Source organism: Gorilla gorilla, chromosome 22 (genome assembly GCF_029281585.2).
Source record: "Gorilla gorilla gorilla isolate KB3781 chromosome 22, NHGRI_mGorGor1-v2.1_pri, whole genome shotgun sequence".
Lineage (NCBI taxonomy): Eukaryota > Metazoa > Chordata > Mammalia > Primates > Hominidae > Gorilla > Gorilla gorilla.
The window spans coordinates 39505377-39523679 of record NC_073246.2 but is presented as its reverse complement, the minus strand read 5'-3'; the positions used below and the strand labels follow the sequence as shown (position 1 = coordinate 39523679).

The 18303-nt window shown below is 41.0% G+C and overlaps 1 protein-coding gene across 1 annotated transcript in view; it reads left to right on the top strand.

Annotated features, from left to right (window-relative positions):
• Positions 1–17746, top strand: part of KCNJ6 (potassium inwardly rectifying channel subfamily J member 6) — a 305527-nt gene extending 287781 nt beyond the window's left edge. Inside the window, exon 4 of the mRNA XM_004062781.5 lies at positions 7258–17746. Within this exon, the coding sequence (XP_004062829.1) occupies positions 7258–7583 (326 nt within the window). The 3' untranslated portion in view covers positions 7584–17746. The remainder of the gene's footprint in view (positions 1–7257) is intronic.
• The last annotated feature ends 557 nt before the right edge of the window (positions 17747–18303 follow it).

The following is an 18303-nucleotide window of genomic DNA, read 5'->3' as shown; positions in this document are numbered from 1 at the left end:
AAGTATTGGTAATTTATATGATTTAGAAAATTGTCCATTTTGTCTATATTTTTAAGTTATTATAATCTCCTTTTGTGTTTTCAGTCTCTGCTGTTTCTGTAGTTATGTATAACTTTGAGTTCCCAATGCCATTTATTTTTGCCTTCTACACCTTTTACTTGGCCAGTCTGATCAGAGATTTGTCTATTTTACTAGACTTTTCAAAAAACAACTTTTGCCTTTATTGATTCTCACTGTGGTTGACTTGTTTTATATTTTATTAATTTATACAATGATCTTTGTTGCCTATTTCCCGTGAATTAATTCTGCTGTTCATTTACTAATGTCTTAAGTTGAATATTCTAAACATTAATGTTCAGACTTTCTTGTTTTCTAATATATGCATTTAGGCATATAAATTTTTCTTACTTTCTATATGCCCTTTAATTTTTATATTTAGAATTTCAATATCACTCAGTCCTAAGTACTATCAAATTTCCATTATGGTTTCTTCTTTGACATTTAGAAGTGTGGTCATATGTTCCAAAACGAGGTAATTTTTAAGTTCATCTTTTCTTATTGTTTTCTGTCCTGTGCATGCAAAGCTCACAATTATATCAATTCATACACAGAATCTGGAAATCCTCTTCTCCAGTTCTCTCCTCTGTGAGATCCACCCCTCCCCCCGGTCAGCCCCCACTTTCAGCTCCCGGGCCTCCTTTTCTGATACTTCTTTCTCTAAAGCCAAGACTTGCTCAGCATTTGAGCCACCTGGGCTGCTGCATTGTTTTACACAATCGGGGCCACTCTTAGGGTAAAGCAGTCAGAGGAAAGAGGAAAATGCAGCCACAAACTCTGGTCCCTGGAATTCCCCTTTCTCAATACTCGGTCCAAAAAGACAGGCTCTCTCTCAGTTTTTGGCACCTGTGTCACCGCCGCACTGCAGAGCAGCTGAGGACAAAGGCTGCACTCAGGGCTGGTGGGGAAGTCCTCACACTCAATTAATGGGGATTCCCACTCCCGTCTCTGACTCACAGCAGCACCTTTTCCTGGTCCTCCGGTTAGAAAGGCAGGGTTTCTCTCTGAGATTTTCTTGCCAGCACTTGTTCTGCATTGCCGCCCCAGTTCTACACTGGGGCCACTCTCAGGTTAAAGCCAGAAAATAAAAGAGGAAGGCAGAAAAATTTATCCCTAGACGATTCATCCCTCAAGTTTTGACTCCCTTCTCCAATCGTCCTGCTGTTGTGAACTTTCTAGAGTCTTCAGGTGGTTTCATTTTGTACATTGTCCAGAGGCCTCAACTATACTTGGTGGGAAGGAATAGGCGTGTTATTCCCTCTTCAGCAGCCCCAGAAGGCTCATCTCTTGCTTTTATTGAACTCAGGTTTAATTCAAATTATGAATTTTGTACTTTTCCAGCATTGTATTATATTTTAGCTGAGGGTCCTTCATCTGCAGACAGACATGACGCTGGAAGCAGTAATCTCCCACTTTCTTTTCTAATGACTCACAAGCAATCTTTTTATTTAACATTAATAATACATTTCAGACATGGCCAATGAACGATATTAAGCTGTTTCTATATGGTTCTCTAAGTCTACTCTTTTCACTTAACCATAAGTACTTGCTGGGAACCTCCAATGTTGAAGCACTGTGCTAAATGCTAAGGAATATGGAAATAAGACCAATAGATCCTCAGGACATTCACAATTCAGCAAGGAAAACAGACACATATAACTGCTGTAAAACACTCTGGTAAGTGCTGTGATAGGTCACTGAAGTGTGATGGTGGCCTGGAACTCGATAGTTCCAGCAAGAGACTGGTTGGTCACAATGTGCTTTGGAAAGGAGACCACACATTAGTTAGCTCTTGAAAGATGAGCAGCATTTTACTATGGGAAGGGCATTCAAGATAAAGGAGAGGACAAGCACTGTCACAAAAATAGAAATGCAAATGGCAACTACCGTTAACAACAATGCATTATATAGCCAAAAATTGCTAAGAGTAGATTTTAAATGTTCTCACAACAAAAAAATAACTGTGTGAGGTAATGGATATGTTAATTAGCTAGACTTAGCCTTTTCACAACATACACATATATCAAAATATCATGTACACCATCAATATGTATAATTTGTACTTGTCAAACAAATAAATACATAAAACGAAAGGTAAGACATTTTGTAATTTTCCAGCATTGTGTTATATCTTAGCTAAGGGTCCTTCATATGCAGACTGACATGATGATGGAAGCAGAAATCTCCCACTTTCTTTTCTAATGACTCACAAGCCATCTTTTTATTTAATAATAAATTCAGACATGGCCAATGAACAATATTAAGCTGTTTCTGTACAGTTCCCCAAGTCCACTCTTTTCACTTAGCAAGTACTTATTGGGAACCTCCAATATTGAAGCACTGTGCAAATGCTAAGGATTATGGAAATAAGACAAATAGATCCTCGAGGCATTCACAATACAATAAGAAAAACAGACACCTATGACTGCATGCTCAAAGGAGATCAAGATCAGGTTTTCCACCTTTTGCTCTTCACCAAATGAAGCATCTCTTTTTCCAGAAAGTACTTTACTCACAAAATAACCTAGTTCTGGGAGCCTTTATGATGATGTCCCTGATATGCAACATAAACACCACACACACACACACACACACACACACACACAGATGTCATCTTGGCAGTTCTGCCTTGCTTATGAGGCTAACTCAGTTGGTTTTATTTTGCTACTTTTCCAAATTCAGTAAAACATCACACTTTTAAAGACTGGACTGGGACCTAAGTCAATACGTAAGACAGGAATTTTTCTGAAGAAAATTATCAATTTACCCTAGAAATACTTTTTAATATTTTACTGATAGGCAAACATTAATATTCTTTTTTATCCTTTTTTAAATGAGTTCTGATATAAAAATGATGACTAAAAATTGGAAAAGCATCCATGAGCATTTACTTAAATCTTACTTATCTTATTACATAAATTAAATACTCCTCTTCAAATGGCACTATGGAAAGGTATTTTCCTCTCCCTATAGAAGTCAGTAAGTGTATTGAGTTTGCTGCCATAACAAAGTACCACAGATTGAGTGGCTTAAACATCAGAAATTTATTTTCTCACAAGGCTGGATGGTAGATGTCTGAAAACAAAATGTGAACAGGGCTGGTTCTTCTGAGACCCCTCTCCTTGGCTTGTAGATGGCCATTCTCCTCCCTCTGTTCACATAATCTTTCCTCTGTGTGTGTCTGTGTCCTAATTTCCTCTTCTTATAAGAACATCAATTATATTGGATTAGGGCCCACCAGTATGACCTTATTTTAATTTGATTAACTCTTTAAAGATCCCATCTCAAATATGTCACATTCTGAAATACCGGAAATTAGGACTTCAACATATGAATGTGGGGGCGGGGGTGCACAATTCAGCCCATAATAGTACACTTAAGACAACCTACACAAACCAAGCCAATATTATTAATATTTCCCCCAACAAAATGGAATAGTATAATTGCCATAAAATCGAATAACCTTAAAATCATGCTGGAGAAAAACGTTTATATTTACCTATGTAGTTACTTTTTCCAGTGTTCTTTATTTCTTCATGTGGATTTGAGTTACGGTCTAGTCTATGGCCATACCACCCTGAACACACCTGTTCTCATCTGAGTTACTATCTAGTGTCTTTTTATTTTAGTCTGAAGGACTCCGTTTATTATTTCTTGGAGTACAAGTCTGCTAGCAACAAAGTCTCTCCATTTTTGTTCATGGAATGGCTTCATTTCTCCTTCATTTGTGAAGGATAATTTTGCTGGATATAGAATCTTGGTTGCCAGTCTTTTTCTTTCAGTGCTTTTAATAATGTCTTCTCATTGCCTTCTGGCTTCCATGGTTTCTAATGAGGAATAAGCTATTAATATCATTGAAAATCACTTGCATGTAATGAGTTGTTTATCTTTTGCTGCCTTCAAGATTCTACCTTCATCGTCATGTTTCAACAGTTTGATTATGATGTGTCTCAGTGTGAATCTCTTTGGGTTCACCTTACTTGTGGTTCGTTAAGTTTTTTAGATGTATAGATTAATGGTTTTCATTGAACTAAAGACTTTCCAGTCATTACGTCTTCACATAATCCTTCTATTTTCTCTTTATACTCTCCTTCTGGAGCTCCTATTATGCATATGTTGGTATGCTTGCTCTGTCCCACAGGTCTCTGAGGCACTGTTCATTTTTCTCCATTCTTTTTTCTTTCTATACCTCAATAATTTCAACTGACCTATATTCAGCCTCACTGATTCTCTTCTGCCAGCTCAAATCTGTTAAGTTCCTGTAGTAATTCTTTTCTTTCATTTATTATACTTTTTACTTCAGAATTTATGTTGGGATTTTACATGTAACTTATTTTTATTATTGATATTCTTTATTTGGGGAAACAGTGTTTCCCTAATTTCCTTTAGTTCTTTAGACATGGCTTCTTTTAGTTCTTTGAACATATTTAAAATAGCTGATTTAAAGTCTTTCTCTAGTGAATCCAATGCCTAGGCTTCCTCAAGGACAGTTTCTATTGACTGCTTCCCTTCCTGTGTATGGGACATACTTTCTTATTTCTTTGCATGTGTCATAAATTTTTGTTGAAAACAGGCATTTTAAGTAATATAATGTAGTAACCCTGAAAATCAGATTCTCCCTCCTTTTCAGAGTTTTTTGTTGCCATTGCTATTTGTTTTTTAGTAACTTTCCTGAGCTAATTTTGTAAGGTCTATACTTTTTGTGTATATGGCCACTAAAGTCTCTGCTCAGTTAATTTAGTGATCAGCTAGTAATTAGACAGATTCTCTTAAGAGCCAGTAACCAAAAATCTCCCAGTCTTTGTCGAGGGTCTCTATGCACATGGTGGGACGTGCCTTCAACATTCAGTCAGGCACTTTACAACTCTGCATTAACCTTCACCTCCTACTTGCACAGAGACTCGGTGTCAACCAGAAGTGAGAGCTCAGGGCCTTCTCTGGTTTTTCTTGGGCATGTGCACAGCCCTACACATGCATGTGGTCTTCTAGTTTCTCAGGAATATGTCAGAGCTTTCCAAAGCTCCCTGTGAACCTCTTTCCCCAGAATTTCTTTTTGTTCTTTGATTAGCTTGCTGTTTCCCCCAACTGTTATCACAGCTCTATTTTCTAGCCACTTTACCATAAACATGTACTTCCTTGCTGGACAAAGAGTTATTGGATCACCTATTCCTCTTGACTTCCTGTTTGTTTCTCATTCTGAGCCCACATATCACTGCCATCACCTGTCTTCACCCCACCCTCAAGCACAGATAAAGAAAATAATTCAGAAGAGAAACGTTGTTTGAGAAGTAAAATCAAATCAGTGTTGACCTTTTTTTTCCTAATATCTAAAAGCCCTGCAATGTTTGTTTTAGAGGCATAAAGGCGGGGCTTCTATGGGTCATTCAGGGAAACATTGAAAAAGGGTCACATTTCGGTTTTGAGATTAGGAGGAAGAGCACAGAGCTGGCGTGAGGGCTGGTGCTGGCACAGGCTCTGACAGCTATAGCTGAGTCAACCACATAGGTCCCTGGCACCCCAGTTTCTTCTTCTAGACACAAGGAGCAAATGCAGTGCTGCAGGAATGTTGTGTAGCTCTGGATCCTTCTGTGTAAACATTCACAGGTATTCTCTTCTCCCTAATCCACCTGCATTCAGCACAAAGCAGCTGTGTAATACTTATTGGTGGTCCTAACAGATGACATACTGACTGGCTGGCTGGCTGCTCTCCTGAATGAATGGACACAGGGCCACAGTATTATATTCATGAGTCCCTGGTGATCTTGCCTTTGTAAGCCCCTTGCCCCATTAAGAAAATGTTTTAAGTTATATTTTACAACTGTGTTGGCATAAAGATAAATATATTACCATTCCATCTAAAAGTTTATCTTTTCTGATTTTAAAAGAGTTAAAACATTTTCACGGGCCTCTAAAAGTATCAAGGGCTGTAGACACCACGCCTTTTTGCCTAATGGAGAAGTCAGCCCTGGATTAATGACTGAATGAATGTTTTCATTTCCTGAGAATTTGTATAAAAGATTTCTTTGACCTCAGAAAAAAATTTTAAAAAACCACACGTGTCATTTCTCATATCTTATGCCACACTTGTTGCCTATTTTTATTTTCCAAGGAGGTGGCTGGACTTTTCCTCATTCTGCCATTTCATATTTAAGAAAAAGCTACTTCCTGACTCCAGGGCTGCTGGTAGCTCAAGTGGTGCTTTTATGCAAATTACAAAAAGGCTTCTTATCTTTAAGAAAAGGGAAAAGTGGCCAGGAGCAGTGGCTCACGCCTGTAATCCCAACACTTTGGGAGGCCGAGGCAGGCGGATTGCCTGAGCTCAGGAGTTCATGAACAGCCTGGGCAACACGATGAAACTCCGTCTGTACTAAAATACAAAAAAAAAAATTAGCCAGACATGGCGGTGTGCACCTGTAGTCCCAGCTGCTCAGAAGTCTGAGACAGGAGAATTGCTTGAATCCTGAAGGCGGAGGTCGCAGTGAGCCGAGATCGCACCACTGCACTCCAGCCTGGGCGACACAGCAAGACTCCATCTCAAAGAAAAAAAAAAAAGAGAAGGGGGAAAAGCTTTTAAAGTAGTTATGATTGCACAGTCTGAGCAACTATGACCACTGGGCCTACGGAAAGTGCAAATTCAGGTGGGTGACCCTTCCAACTGCATCTGGAGCCACAGTCATGGCCTGTGTGTTAATGGCAGGTGGGAGGGTAACACTGATCTGTGGCCTCTAGCTTAAAAGCAGCCTAAGTGTAGTTCCATATATGAAATTTCATTCTAAGTCTGTGGCCAAAGAGCTCAAATCCCATTAGAACCCAGGCTAAACCTCCAAGAGCAGTAGGAGGCCAGAGTCATGGCTTCAGGGTTCTCCCAGAGCAGAGTGGACCAGACATAGCCACGCACATGCGAAAACTTGTGTGCATTTGCACACTTGATTTCCTTTGCGTGTGCATGGCCATGCAGGCAAATGTGGCTTGATGTGGGCCAGGACTCTCTCATTGTTCCCCAGGACTCCCTTAAGAGGCCTGGAATCTCCATGGCACATTAGCATGTGTCTACAACATGAATGACACCTACTAAGTGTGGCATCGTATGCAGGTCAGTCTCAACGGCTGCATGCAGTACTCCTCCTGGCTCTCTGTGACTCCTTGGCCATGGAAAGCCCACACTTACATATGCTAAAGCCTCCATTCTTCTCTCTGCAGGGATGACATGCCAAGCTCGAAGCTCCTACATCACCAGTGAGATCCTGTGGGGTTACCGGTTCACACCTGTCCTGACCCTGGAGGATGGGTTCTACGAAGTTGACTACAACAGCTTCCATGAGACCTATGAGACCAGCACCCCATCCCTTAGTGCCAAAGAGCTGGCCGAGTTAGCCAGCAGGGCAGAGCTGCCCCTGAGTTGGTCTGTATCCAGCAAACTCAACCAACATGCAGAACTGGAGACTGAAGAGGAAGAAAAGAACCTCGAAGAGCAAACAGAAAGAAATGGTGATGTGGCAAACCTGGAGAATGAATCCAAAGTTTAGTGCCCTAGCTGGGCAAACCCTTCTCTTCTCCCCCCAACACAATCTTTCCTTGTCTCTCATTCTCTTTCTTTTTCTGTCTCTCTTGCTTTGTTCTTTATTTGTTTGTATTTAATTTTTACATGACCAGAAAACAAATCTTCAAGGTGTAAAATATCTACCTGCCCTCTCTCAGTTATTCAGATTGCCAAGGTAGACATGGATTTGATGAAGGTGCAAAGTGCCCTCATTTGTGGCCCAAGCCTGGTCTCCTCCCAAAATACTACACACCCAACTCCTGGAGATTTCAGTTACTTACCTGCATGTGTTGTACAATACCAGATCACTCAAAAAGGTGTGTCAAAGATTTTACCTGGGATATGACAAGCAAGGTTTCTGGTGCCTATTTATTCATTCAGTGAGACACAGAGTGGAGCCCTCAGTTTTATGGATCCCAATTCATTTCATCTACTACAGGGTGAGGTGCTTGCCCCCATGTGGGTGTGGCAGTTACAGGGCCCAGGTGAGCTGAAGACAAACCACTGTACATATATATGCCTTATGTAATTATTTTCTTTTTGTAGTTAGTAATAAAACCCAGCATGTACAAAAGTACCATAGAACAGAACTGCTAAATACTGTACATAGATGTATCATTAATGTAGGTTTAGATATATAACTTTAGAAATAAGAAGCAAAAAAAAAAAAAGAAAGAAAGAAAGAAAGAAAGATTCCTAACATGCAGTAGGCATTTCTGTTTTGATGTCTGTGTTTTCCAGGTTATTTTGATCCAGTTGACGGCTGGCCCTTCAGTGCATGGCCTTTGTTTGTGTCTCAGACTGGCAGACGTTAGGGTACCTCACTGTTCCCACACTGATCCTTTCATTGAATCTAACAAGCCATAGGTCTGGGGGAAATTGAGAGGTCTGGTAGATGGCAAAACCCACCACCAATATGCTGATATACTGTGAAATGTTACAAAACAGATGTCTTTTTTTAAAAGATAACAAGGGCCTCACTAACTGGCCTGGAGGAGGGGGAATACCAGGAAGGAAATATTCTCTAGCCTGTCACCAAAGGTATGTTTTTACTTTTCACATGAGCTCTTGCCCTTTGTAGTACAATAATTTAGGAAACTTTTCTGCAAAACCATTGATTCTCCAGCTGTAGTTTCTCTACACTCTTACAATGAGACATGGTAAGTTAGCAGAAGATGGTTGGGGTCTAAAGCCATGAAATTCACAAAGGCATGTAGTGAGTGGCATGCATTATAATCATCGACCTCTCACTTTGACTCTATCTGGCTTTCTGAGAATGACATCTCGCCTGTCCCTGGGGCTTATCCATCAGCATTTCTTGCATTGTGATCTTTTATTATTTTCAAATGACCAGAGTTCAGTATTCAAAGATTAGATCAACAATCTTGATGATTGTCTAAGAAATGTCTCTAGAGTATGCCACAGGTTAGAAATCAAATCCAGTGTCTCTCAATCAAAAGAAAACAAATAAAAAACTCCAGCCTTAATTCACTTTAATCTGCAAAAAGGAAAGACGGGAGGAAGGAAGGAAGGAAGGAAGGGTATTTGTACTGGAAATCTGAATTTTAAAATGAAAAAAATAAGGAAACAAATCTTAGATCAAACCTCCGGGGCAGGTGGAGATTTTGCACTGTTACAGATCTTTCACATTCATTTTGCATTTATAAGCTGTTTGTTCTTTAACACAGTTGCCCATCATAAATATTCATTGAATGGATCCAAGTTTATTTTCAGCTCCTACAGCTGTGCTCAGTTTGAGGCTCTGCACCATGGAGGTCAAAGAGATCAAACTAGCTGTCCCTCTTTGTTTCCCTTGCCTTCCCTGACCTGATTGCACAGGCCTTTGCTGTAGTCTGGGGACCTTGTCTACTAAAAAAGAAGTCCCAGGATAAGGAAAGTGGCTCCTAAATATAACCTCGGGGCCTCTCTTCTCCCATCTCAGAGACCTTGGATCAGGACAACTGCCTCTTGGCACTGACTTTAAGGAAAACAAAACTGTTGGCCATAGCCCTTTCCTGTTTGCCAGCATTTCCTTTTTTGCATTGAATCTCTGTTGAATCATTTCTTTATTTTGCACACTCTAAGAAGGAGGTGGTGGTCCGGGAGGAGGAAGCTCGATACACTCCCCTTGAGGCTGCGGGGAGGAGCCATGGCCTGACCTCTCTGCAGCCTAATGAAGGGCACTCTTGGCTTGGGGAGCTCCCCTGCAGCCTTGCCAGGGTCGCAGGGCAGGCCATGGCAGGCACGAAACAAGATGGAATAGGGGCTGCAAAATGTCTTCTAATTTAGCTCTTGAAGACTCACTGGGCCTTTTTAATTCCATTGCTAAGGTTTAAAGGACAGCGCACACCCCCGTGTCTGGTTGGAAGAGCAAGCAGCTCAGGGCCTCATCCCTGCTTGCCTGCCCTTTAGCACAACCGAACGAAGAGCCTTGACAACACGTTGGCCACGTGCACCTGTCAGTTCTGTGTCTGTGACGGGCACCCAGATGTGAGGTCTCTCCCTGTTTCTCACTGTCTTTGTTGTCAATGTAGTTGGAGACAGAACTTGAACCAAATCTCATTTTTGTAATGTGAGCCTCTGAATCTTTAAATGAGGATGCTCCTGAAGAACCTTTTACTAGAATGTCCCTATCAAACATGTCTATTTTTCTACAGTTGTTAACACAGTTTAACAGTGTATTTTGTGTCAACTGTTAAAATTTGGAACTGAAAGTTCATTGAGACTGATTTTCTAAGCAGCGAGTAGTGAGTGAATGGTGTTTTCCATTAAGACAGCTCAATAAAATTGACCCCACAATTTCCACTCATTCTATTCTGCAATATCCAGTCCTCATTCCCTCAGTCACTCCATTAGCAAACCAAGTGCAATGAGAATTTTTTAAAAGTCTCTTTTAATACAACAGTATCCATAACTAATGAAGATCACTCTCAACTAGATCCTTTGGTCTGTTTGGTTAATGTATTTGAGTCACTTTTCCCTAAAGCATGGTGGGATCCGTGAGCCAGATAAGAATTTGGAATTTAAGGGTTATGGTTTGCCACAGCTGACCTCAATTTGACAGAACAAAGTGCTCCTGGATGGAAGGGCAGGTTCAGCTGCAAGCATGACCCCCCACCACAAGGCTGCTGAGTTCCTCGGATTCTCACCCCCACCCACCCCAACATGCTCTCCAACTGGAAGAGCACCCATTCATTTATAAATCAACTTTATGGAACCAATAAAATCATTTCTGTTTTAGCTGTCCCCTGGGTAAGCTATACTCTTTTACATTAACATAGCAAATGTCAACTTTTCTGTTCCTTCAAACATGGCCTTCCAGCCTGGTTGTTCCAACATATATCCCCTCTATGTCCATGAGGCAGAACTCTCTCTTCCCCCACTCCCTTCCTCCATCTATCCCCATCCTTTGCTGTTTCCCTGGTTCTCCAGTTCCAATTCTATGGTTTTAGTTCAGTACCTTATGTTCCCTAACAGAAATCCAGCTACAAATGTCAACCTATTTCTTAAGCACAATTTTCTCTTGCAGGTCTAACCAAGCTAGGGCTCTGAAATGTCTATTTTTCATTGCACTCCAATTTAAAAATTATTCATGACTTCATTTAATAGTCTAAATTTTGAATTCTCCAGAGCAACATTCTTATGCTTTCCATCCCTACATTTTCTTACATTTCAGGTTTCTTACTTTTTTCCCCTTTGCTTTTTTATTTAGATTTAAGCCAGTGTCTTTGGGATATTTAGAAACTACTTAAAAAGGTGGGAACTGGTGGACAGAGAAAGGGGGCATAAGAATGCTATTAGAAAACTACCTGAACTCACCAGAAGAATGGGAAATCATTTGATTTGCTGAGAGAATACAATTAATATACTCATAGTAAATCATTTCCAAAACAGTTTGCTAATAGTCTGGCTACTCTTCAGTCTTTCTTTCCTTGACTTGGGTGATACTCTGTATGATTTAGAAATGTCAGGAAGGTAGTTGAAAGTTCAGTGTCCTCTATATATTGTAAACATTATCTTCAAGGATGATTTCCTTTCAATGGATGGCTTTAACATTGAAAAACATAGGTAACATATACATAATAGATGATTCATTGATATTACTTTACAATACACTAAAATAACATTATCTTGTTTCTGAACTTTATGGCCAACCGGTATCTAAGAAAATGTTAGCCTTTAATTTAAAATTGAGTAAAGCACGCCTCTTCCTAATATTTCTGCCTTTAATGTCTTGAGTGCTTTAGATGCAGAGTGTCATCTAGAAGTCAAAATTCTGTCAGAAGGCTGCTAAGAGATTTTGATAAATCACAGAATGTATAATAATAACAAAACAATATTTTACCCAACATGGTGTGGTGTTTGAGAGCATTAAGAGCACTTGTACAAATTATCTTATTTCATTCTTATTCACCATGAGAGGTTGAGTATTATAATTTACATTTTATAGAGGGAAAACTAGGGTTTGGGCAAATTGGCCAAGTTTAAAGGCCAGTGAATCATAGCTCCTTGTCTCAAATCCAGGTCACAAGGCCCTAAGCTGTGGGCTATTTTTACTACAAAAAATTTCAGCAAACCAAATCTGCTAAAAAAAAGTATCTGGCCTGCTGCCTGTTATTGTACCACTTGTGAGCTGAAAGTGATTTTTACATTTTTTAATAATTGGGGGAAAAAAAAGAAAAGAAGAATATTTTGAGACATGTGAAAATCATCCTAAATTCAAATTTCAATGTCCACAAACAAAGTTTTATTGGAACACAGCCACAGCCATTTGTCTGTGTATTGCCTATGGCTGCTTCCACATGCACTCGCAGAGCTGAGTAATTACAACAGAGACCGTGTGGCCAGCAAAGATTGAAATATTTACTATCTGGCCCTGTATAAAAAAAGTTTGCTGACCCCTGTACTGTACTGTTAAGTACTATTGGTACTATTAAGTACTAGTAATAGTACTATTAATAATAGTATGTAAGAGTACTAAGTACTATGAAATATTGTACTGTACTCTTAAGAGAGTCCTAGGCAATATAGAAGAATGACTTTTTTTCCAGCATAAATTATTGAAATCACTCATAAGTCTGTTCAAAATAACATAACTCTTTTTTTTTCAGTTGTCAAAGAGACAACTGCTTCACAAGACTTAGAGAGCCCAGTCATTCAGTTAGGGTCTCAAAGGAAGAATCCTTCCTTTTCACGCCATTCCTCCAGAGTGGCAAATAGAGTCAACAGCCAGCCAGGATCTAGTGGTCAACTCAGAAAGTGGATACAGTAAAATTACTCCTTAATGAGCTACAGAGAAATGGGCATTCCCAGCCCAGCTGCTGAAATATTGCTTCAGTGGCACACACAGGCATTGGATGATGTACATAGCTCAGGCTGCCAGTCTCTGCTCAGCAAAGCAGCCCAGACTTGCAGTGGTTGCCACACATCAAACCTGCCTCGCTCCTCCACATGGCTTCTCTCTTAGGCTCTCTTGGAGGAGAGTTAAATAGGTGGCCCAGATGTCTCCCTCTGTTTTCTTGCTATTTTTCTCTAGCCTACAATTTACAACTGATCAAGGTGATGAATGTGGACCTGGAACTAGCTCATGTTTAATTGCACTAGTTTTTGCTCTCTCTAGCCACTAAGCTAGAAGTTTAATGTGTAATTAAAGAACTAAATGCTTCTTATGGAAAACCAAAAGGTCCTTTGAAAAGAGCTCAGGGAGACACGGAAGTATAGTAAAGGGTTGTTGGATTTCTTGCGCTTTCTGAGTCTGAAGCAAAGACAAAGATTGGTAATTACAGACATAATGGATGGAAAAAGTCCAGACCTTGGGGTTTTTAGATGAGTCAATATTAAATGACATTCTTTGTGTCACTAAGCTGAACTCCCTTGTCTTCTAAGGAAGCATTTCTAATGCCAGATGTAGTCAGCCAAGCTAGGTTCCTTATCTTTTTAGTTCTATGGAAAAACATATCAAGTTCTCTTATGAGTGCTTTCCTGGAAATCAGATGAGAAAGAAAAAAATGTAACAATGTAACAAATCATTGTGATGTTGTTATATTGTCGACAGATAAAGGATGGATTTGATCCTGCGTCTGAAACTAAGTAGGTAATGGTATCTACAATATAGATCATGCAAAAAGCTTGTGACCCTTCAACTGCATGGAAGAGTGGGAGGAAACAACTAAGTGGGAGGAAACAAATCTCAAAGTTCAACACCATAAAACTTAAATAAATGTAAAAGGAGTCAAACTTTTACTTGGCCTCATTGCCTTGGTAAAAGAAAGCTTCATGTATCCACCTAATTCAATAAGAGAGTCCTAGGAAAAGGAAGGCAAAATACTTTTAAGGCACACAAAAATATTTCACTGGGGTGGTCAACATGATTAAGTGATGGAGATTAGATTTATCACTGATGAAAACAGTATTTATAGAGTTATTTTTAGACACTATACCCCCTAGACGCAAATCCCAACACGCACTGTGGTTGGCCGGAGAATTGTGGCCACATAGTAAACAGATCTTGATTTCAGAGAATGAAATGTTCCTACCGACTTTGTGTAATTGCCCATTTCAAGATTAAGGCTCAGTGCCCATTGTTTTAACACCGATCATCAATACTGTGATATCAACTAAGCCAATCTTTATAAGAATATGAAGGGCTGTTTTTCTCAGGCAATGTAAATATCTGCTACCAACAAGCACTAGTGAAATACACATGTAATCATCATCGTTTCTAAAACTCTGATAGAAATCACAAAACATTCAAGCAAAAGGGCAAGGTCTTCCAGGAGCCTAGGAGCAGACTTTTGGCTACAAAGAGCCTAGTCCAGGCTGAATGCCTTATGGAGTATGTCAGTCTTGGGTCTTATCACTAAACACAACTAGTAGAACTCGATCAACTGGAGTGCAGAGATCAGAGTTTCGGTCAGCCGTGCATTACCCAAACCTCTGGGTCTTCAGCCAGTCTTCTTAGAAGAGGGGAAGGAGCACTGTCCTCAGATCCGGCCATCACGGGCATCGCCCTGGCATCATCTCTCAGCATTGCTGACTGTGGGCATGGGTATGAGAAATACCCTCCCGTAGCTCAGACTTGGGCAGAACAAAATCCTCAGCCATGCCCACCCACTGAGGTCTCTCTAGGGGAGCTTCTCCCTGCAGGGTCTGGCTCTTGCCCATCTGGACAATGACCCCCTAGAAGTATCTTCCGGGGGACCCTGTATCTTTCAAGCTTAACTTGCCCCACACCCTTGACCCCACAGAGCACCTCCCTGGGTCAGGGATGATGACTAAATTAAGACCTTTAGCATCTGCTAAGTACAGGGGTGCCCTCCCATGTGAAAGTCCAAGTAAAATAAATGGAGTCAGGGTAAGGAAATCCCCAAAAGTTCTGATTTTCTCATGGTGATGATCTCAGTGCTTTTCTTTTTCATGACATACCTAATTCTCTTTTCTCTAGAAAGTCTCATGTTTTGGTATCACGATGCCATGGGCACAGACTGTCATCAGGCCAATGGCAGAACTCTCTCCAGATAGTCTGACCTGGTCCCTCTTTTTGAGTAAGGCTGGGAGTTTGGTTTGTTTGAAGCCACCCCACAACCAATAGAATCCCACCCTGGCTAAGAAATCTCACAAGGCCGGGTGCTGTGGCTCACACCTGTAATCTCAGCACTTTGGGAGGCCAAGGTGGCAGATCACCTTGGAGTTTGAGACCAGCCTGGCCAATATGGTAATACCCCGCCTCTACTAAAAATGTGAAAAAGTTAGCTGGGCATGGTAGTTCCTGCCTGTACACCCAGCTACTCTGGAGGCTGAGGCACAAGAATAGCTTAAACCTGGGAGGGGGAGGTTGCAGTAAGCTGAGATCATGCCACTGCACTCCAGCCTGGGCCACGGAGTGAGACTCAGTCTCAAAAAAAGAAAGAAAAGAAAGAAGGAAGGAAGGAAGGAAGGAAGGAAAAAAGATAAAGAAAGAAAGAAGGAAGGAAGGAAAGAAAGAAGGAAAGAAAAGATAGAAAAGAAAGAAAGAAAAAGAAAGAAAGAAAGAAAGAAAGATAGAAAGAAAGAAAGAAAGAAAGAAAGAAAGAAAGAAAGAAAGAAAGAAAGAAAGAAAGAAAAGAAATCGCACATCCCCACCTCTATCAGGGTCACCAAATGAAGGCATCAATTTCAAGTCCCGTTATTATCTGCAAGGAATTCTGCATTGCAGCACTTACAGACACAACTTATGCTGTCTCCTGGTGCCCACACAGCTTTCGGGTGATGGCAGATTGTCAGCCAACCATTCCCCCCAGCTGCTCTCTCTTAATTTGCTCCCTCATCTCACCACGAAAACTTCACTTTTCCTGGCACCCCCGTTGGAAGGTTAATTTCATTTTTGAGCATCCACAATCCAGCAACCTATTATTGGGGTTAGTCCTATTCCTTACCACTTAATAGCCACCACCAATTTTAACTGAGCATATATGTTCAGAGTCTAACCATATATATATATATATATAAAAGTACATTTTGTTCCTGCTTCGTAATTGCCCAGAGAGTCTATGACTGATGGTTGGGCGTATACATGGTCTCAGCCCAGTAACTGACGAGAGCAGCATAAAGTTAGGTCTTGTGCTGAAAGGACAGCTGGACTTGTCCAGTGGGATCTTCTTGTCCTTTGCAGCATGCCATTAGGGGACCAGCTTGCCAAAGAAGCTCCTGAACATCTTTATTCAGCCCAGTGCTTCCTCGTCTTAACCAAGAGCCACACAGAGACAACAGTGAACTCACAAGTTCATGGGATTCCAAAATGATTGACTCCCCAAGTGTCTGCCTGTGTTGGCAAAGTGCTCTTTCCTTTCCCACTGTCTGCACAGACTGTACTCTGGGGAAACTCCCAGCACTTGTGGGTGCCTGGTTACCGAGGATGTGCTTGGCTGCCATGGTAACTCCCAGCCTCTCAGTGTGGACCACTCTCCAGCAGGCTCGAGGAGACCTGGCAGAGGCCCCATGGGGCGGAGGCTCCCTAGGGCTGCTCCACCTGCAGACAGCCTTGGGAGAACCCAAGGTAATGTGGAGTAGGACCCAGCACACAGGTGCTCCCTCCGCACGCCAGGTCTGGGGTATTCCCATCCTTTCTTCCTAAGATGGGATGCACTTAGGTGGCCAAATTGCTTCTTAAAAGGCTCGTCTTCAAGCCATCATCCTCATATCACACTCATGCCCACACTCCAGTCACATTTGCCTTTAAAAAATTTTCAAAATTATTTTTATATTATCCCATGTAACAGATGTCCAAAGAGTTGCCATTTTCTTAACACTAAATAAATTCTGCCTAGAAGATTAAGATTGGTCCAGAACAGGGAGTGTTTTAATAAGCACAAATATAAACAAAAGCAATTTTAAAATTTACTTATGGATTCTTTCAGAAAACCTGATTTCAAATCAGAAATACTCATTTTTGCCCCCAGAGCAAAGTTCCAGAATACTATTTCTTCTTGAACTTGCCATTTTCCATCTGGCTTTAAACTTGAGAATAGACTCCCCTATATTGGCATAAAAGGTAAAGTGGAATTTACCACTGAAACTTTCAGAGCTCAATTTAGTCTGGCCCCATGGACCAGGCAAGAATAAACTCTGCTCACCAGTAACAATTCTGCAGCCACCGTACTGAACACAAACCCTGGAGAAATTCTGGACATGGTACTGCTTAAGAATGCTGGGAATGGCAGTCAAGGGTCTGATTTCAGAAAGAGGACATTAATATTCAAATCCCTGAACCATGCCCACACTGTGGGAGTCAGGCCTAACAAGATCCCAGGGTCCACAGTTTACCTGGTCAGCTTGCTGTGTCTCATGGGGCATTAGAGGGTAGATGAGAACTTTCCGCAATCTCGACAACTGCACTGTAAGAATTTCTTCTGTGTATTTTCTAATTCTGTGACAACAGGCATCAACAAAACATGTGGCCTGTTATCACATGGTTCCTCCCTGTGTGCACCTTCATAGAGATTTTCTTTTCCTTTTCTAAAAGAATGAGGATTCCTCTGAATGTTACACTATGCAACAATAATGTCCCCAGTCCTTCATAAGTAACACAGTAACAATATAAGCACCCTCTCCCTACATAACACACACACACACACACACACAAATACACACAGTCGCATGCATACACACACACATACACACACAGACACATGCATACACACATACAGAGACATGCGCATACACACACGCATACACACACATGCATACACACACCAAGACATGCATACACACACACGCATACACAGAGAGACACATGCATACACACACACGCATACACACACAGACACATGCATACACACACGCATACACACACGCATACACACACATACACAGAGAGACATGCATACACACACATGCATACACAGACACATGCATACACACACACACATACACGCACACAGACACATGCATACACACATGCAGACACACAGACACATGCATACACACACAGATACACGCATACTCACACAGACACATGCATACACACACACACACAGATACACACACACACACTTATCCTTTCCAATCAGTTATGAGTGACACCACAAAAGTAAATTTCCAGAAATCAAAGCCTTAAGATTGGCGTTCCTCCCCTGCATGCACTGTGGCATTATTTTAAAAATGTACCATACACTTCCCTGAACCTGCAGGCAACAGCCTTTCTTCCAGTGTTTGGTAGGAACCCTGGA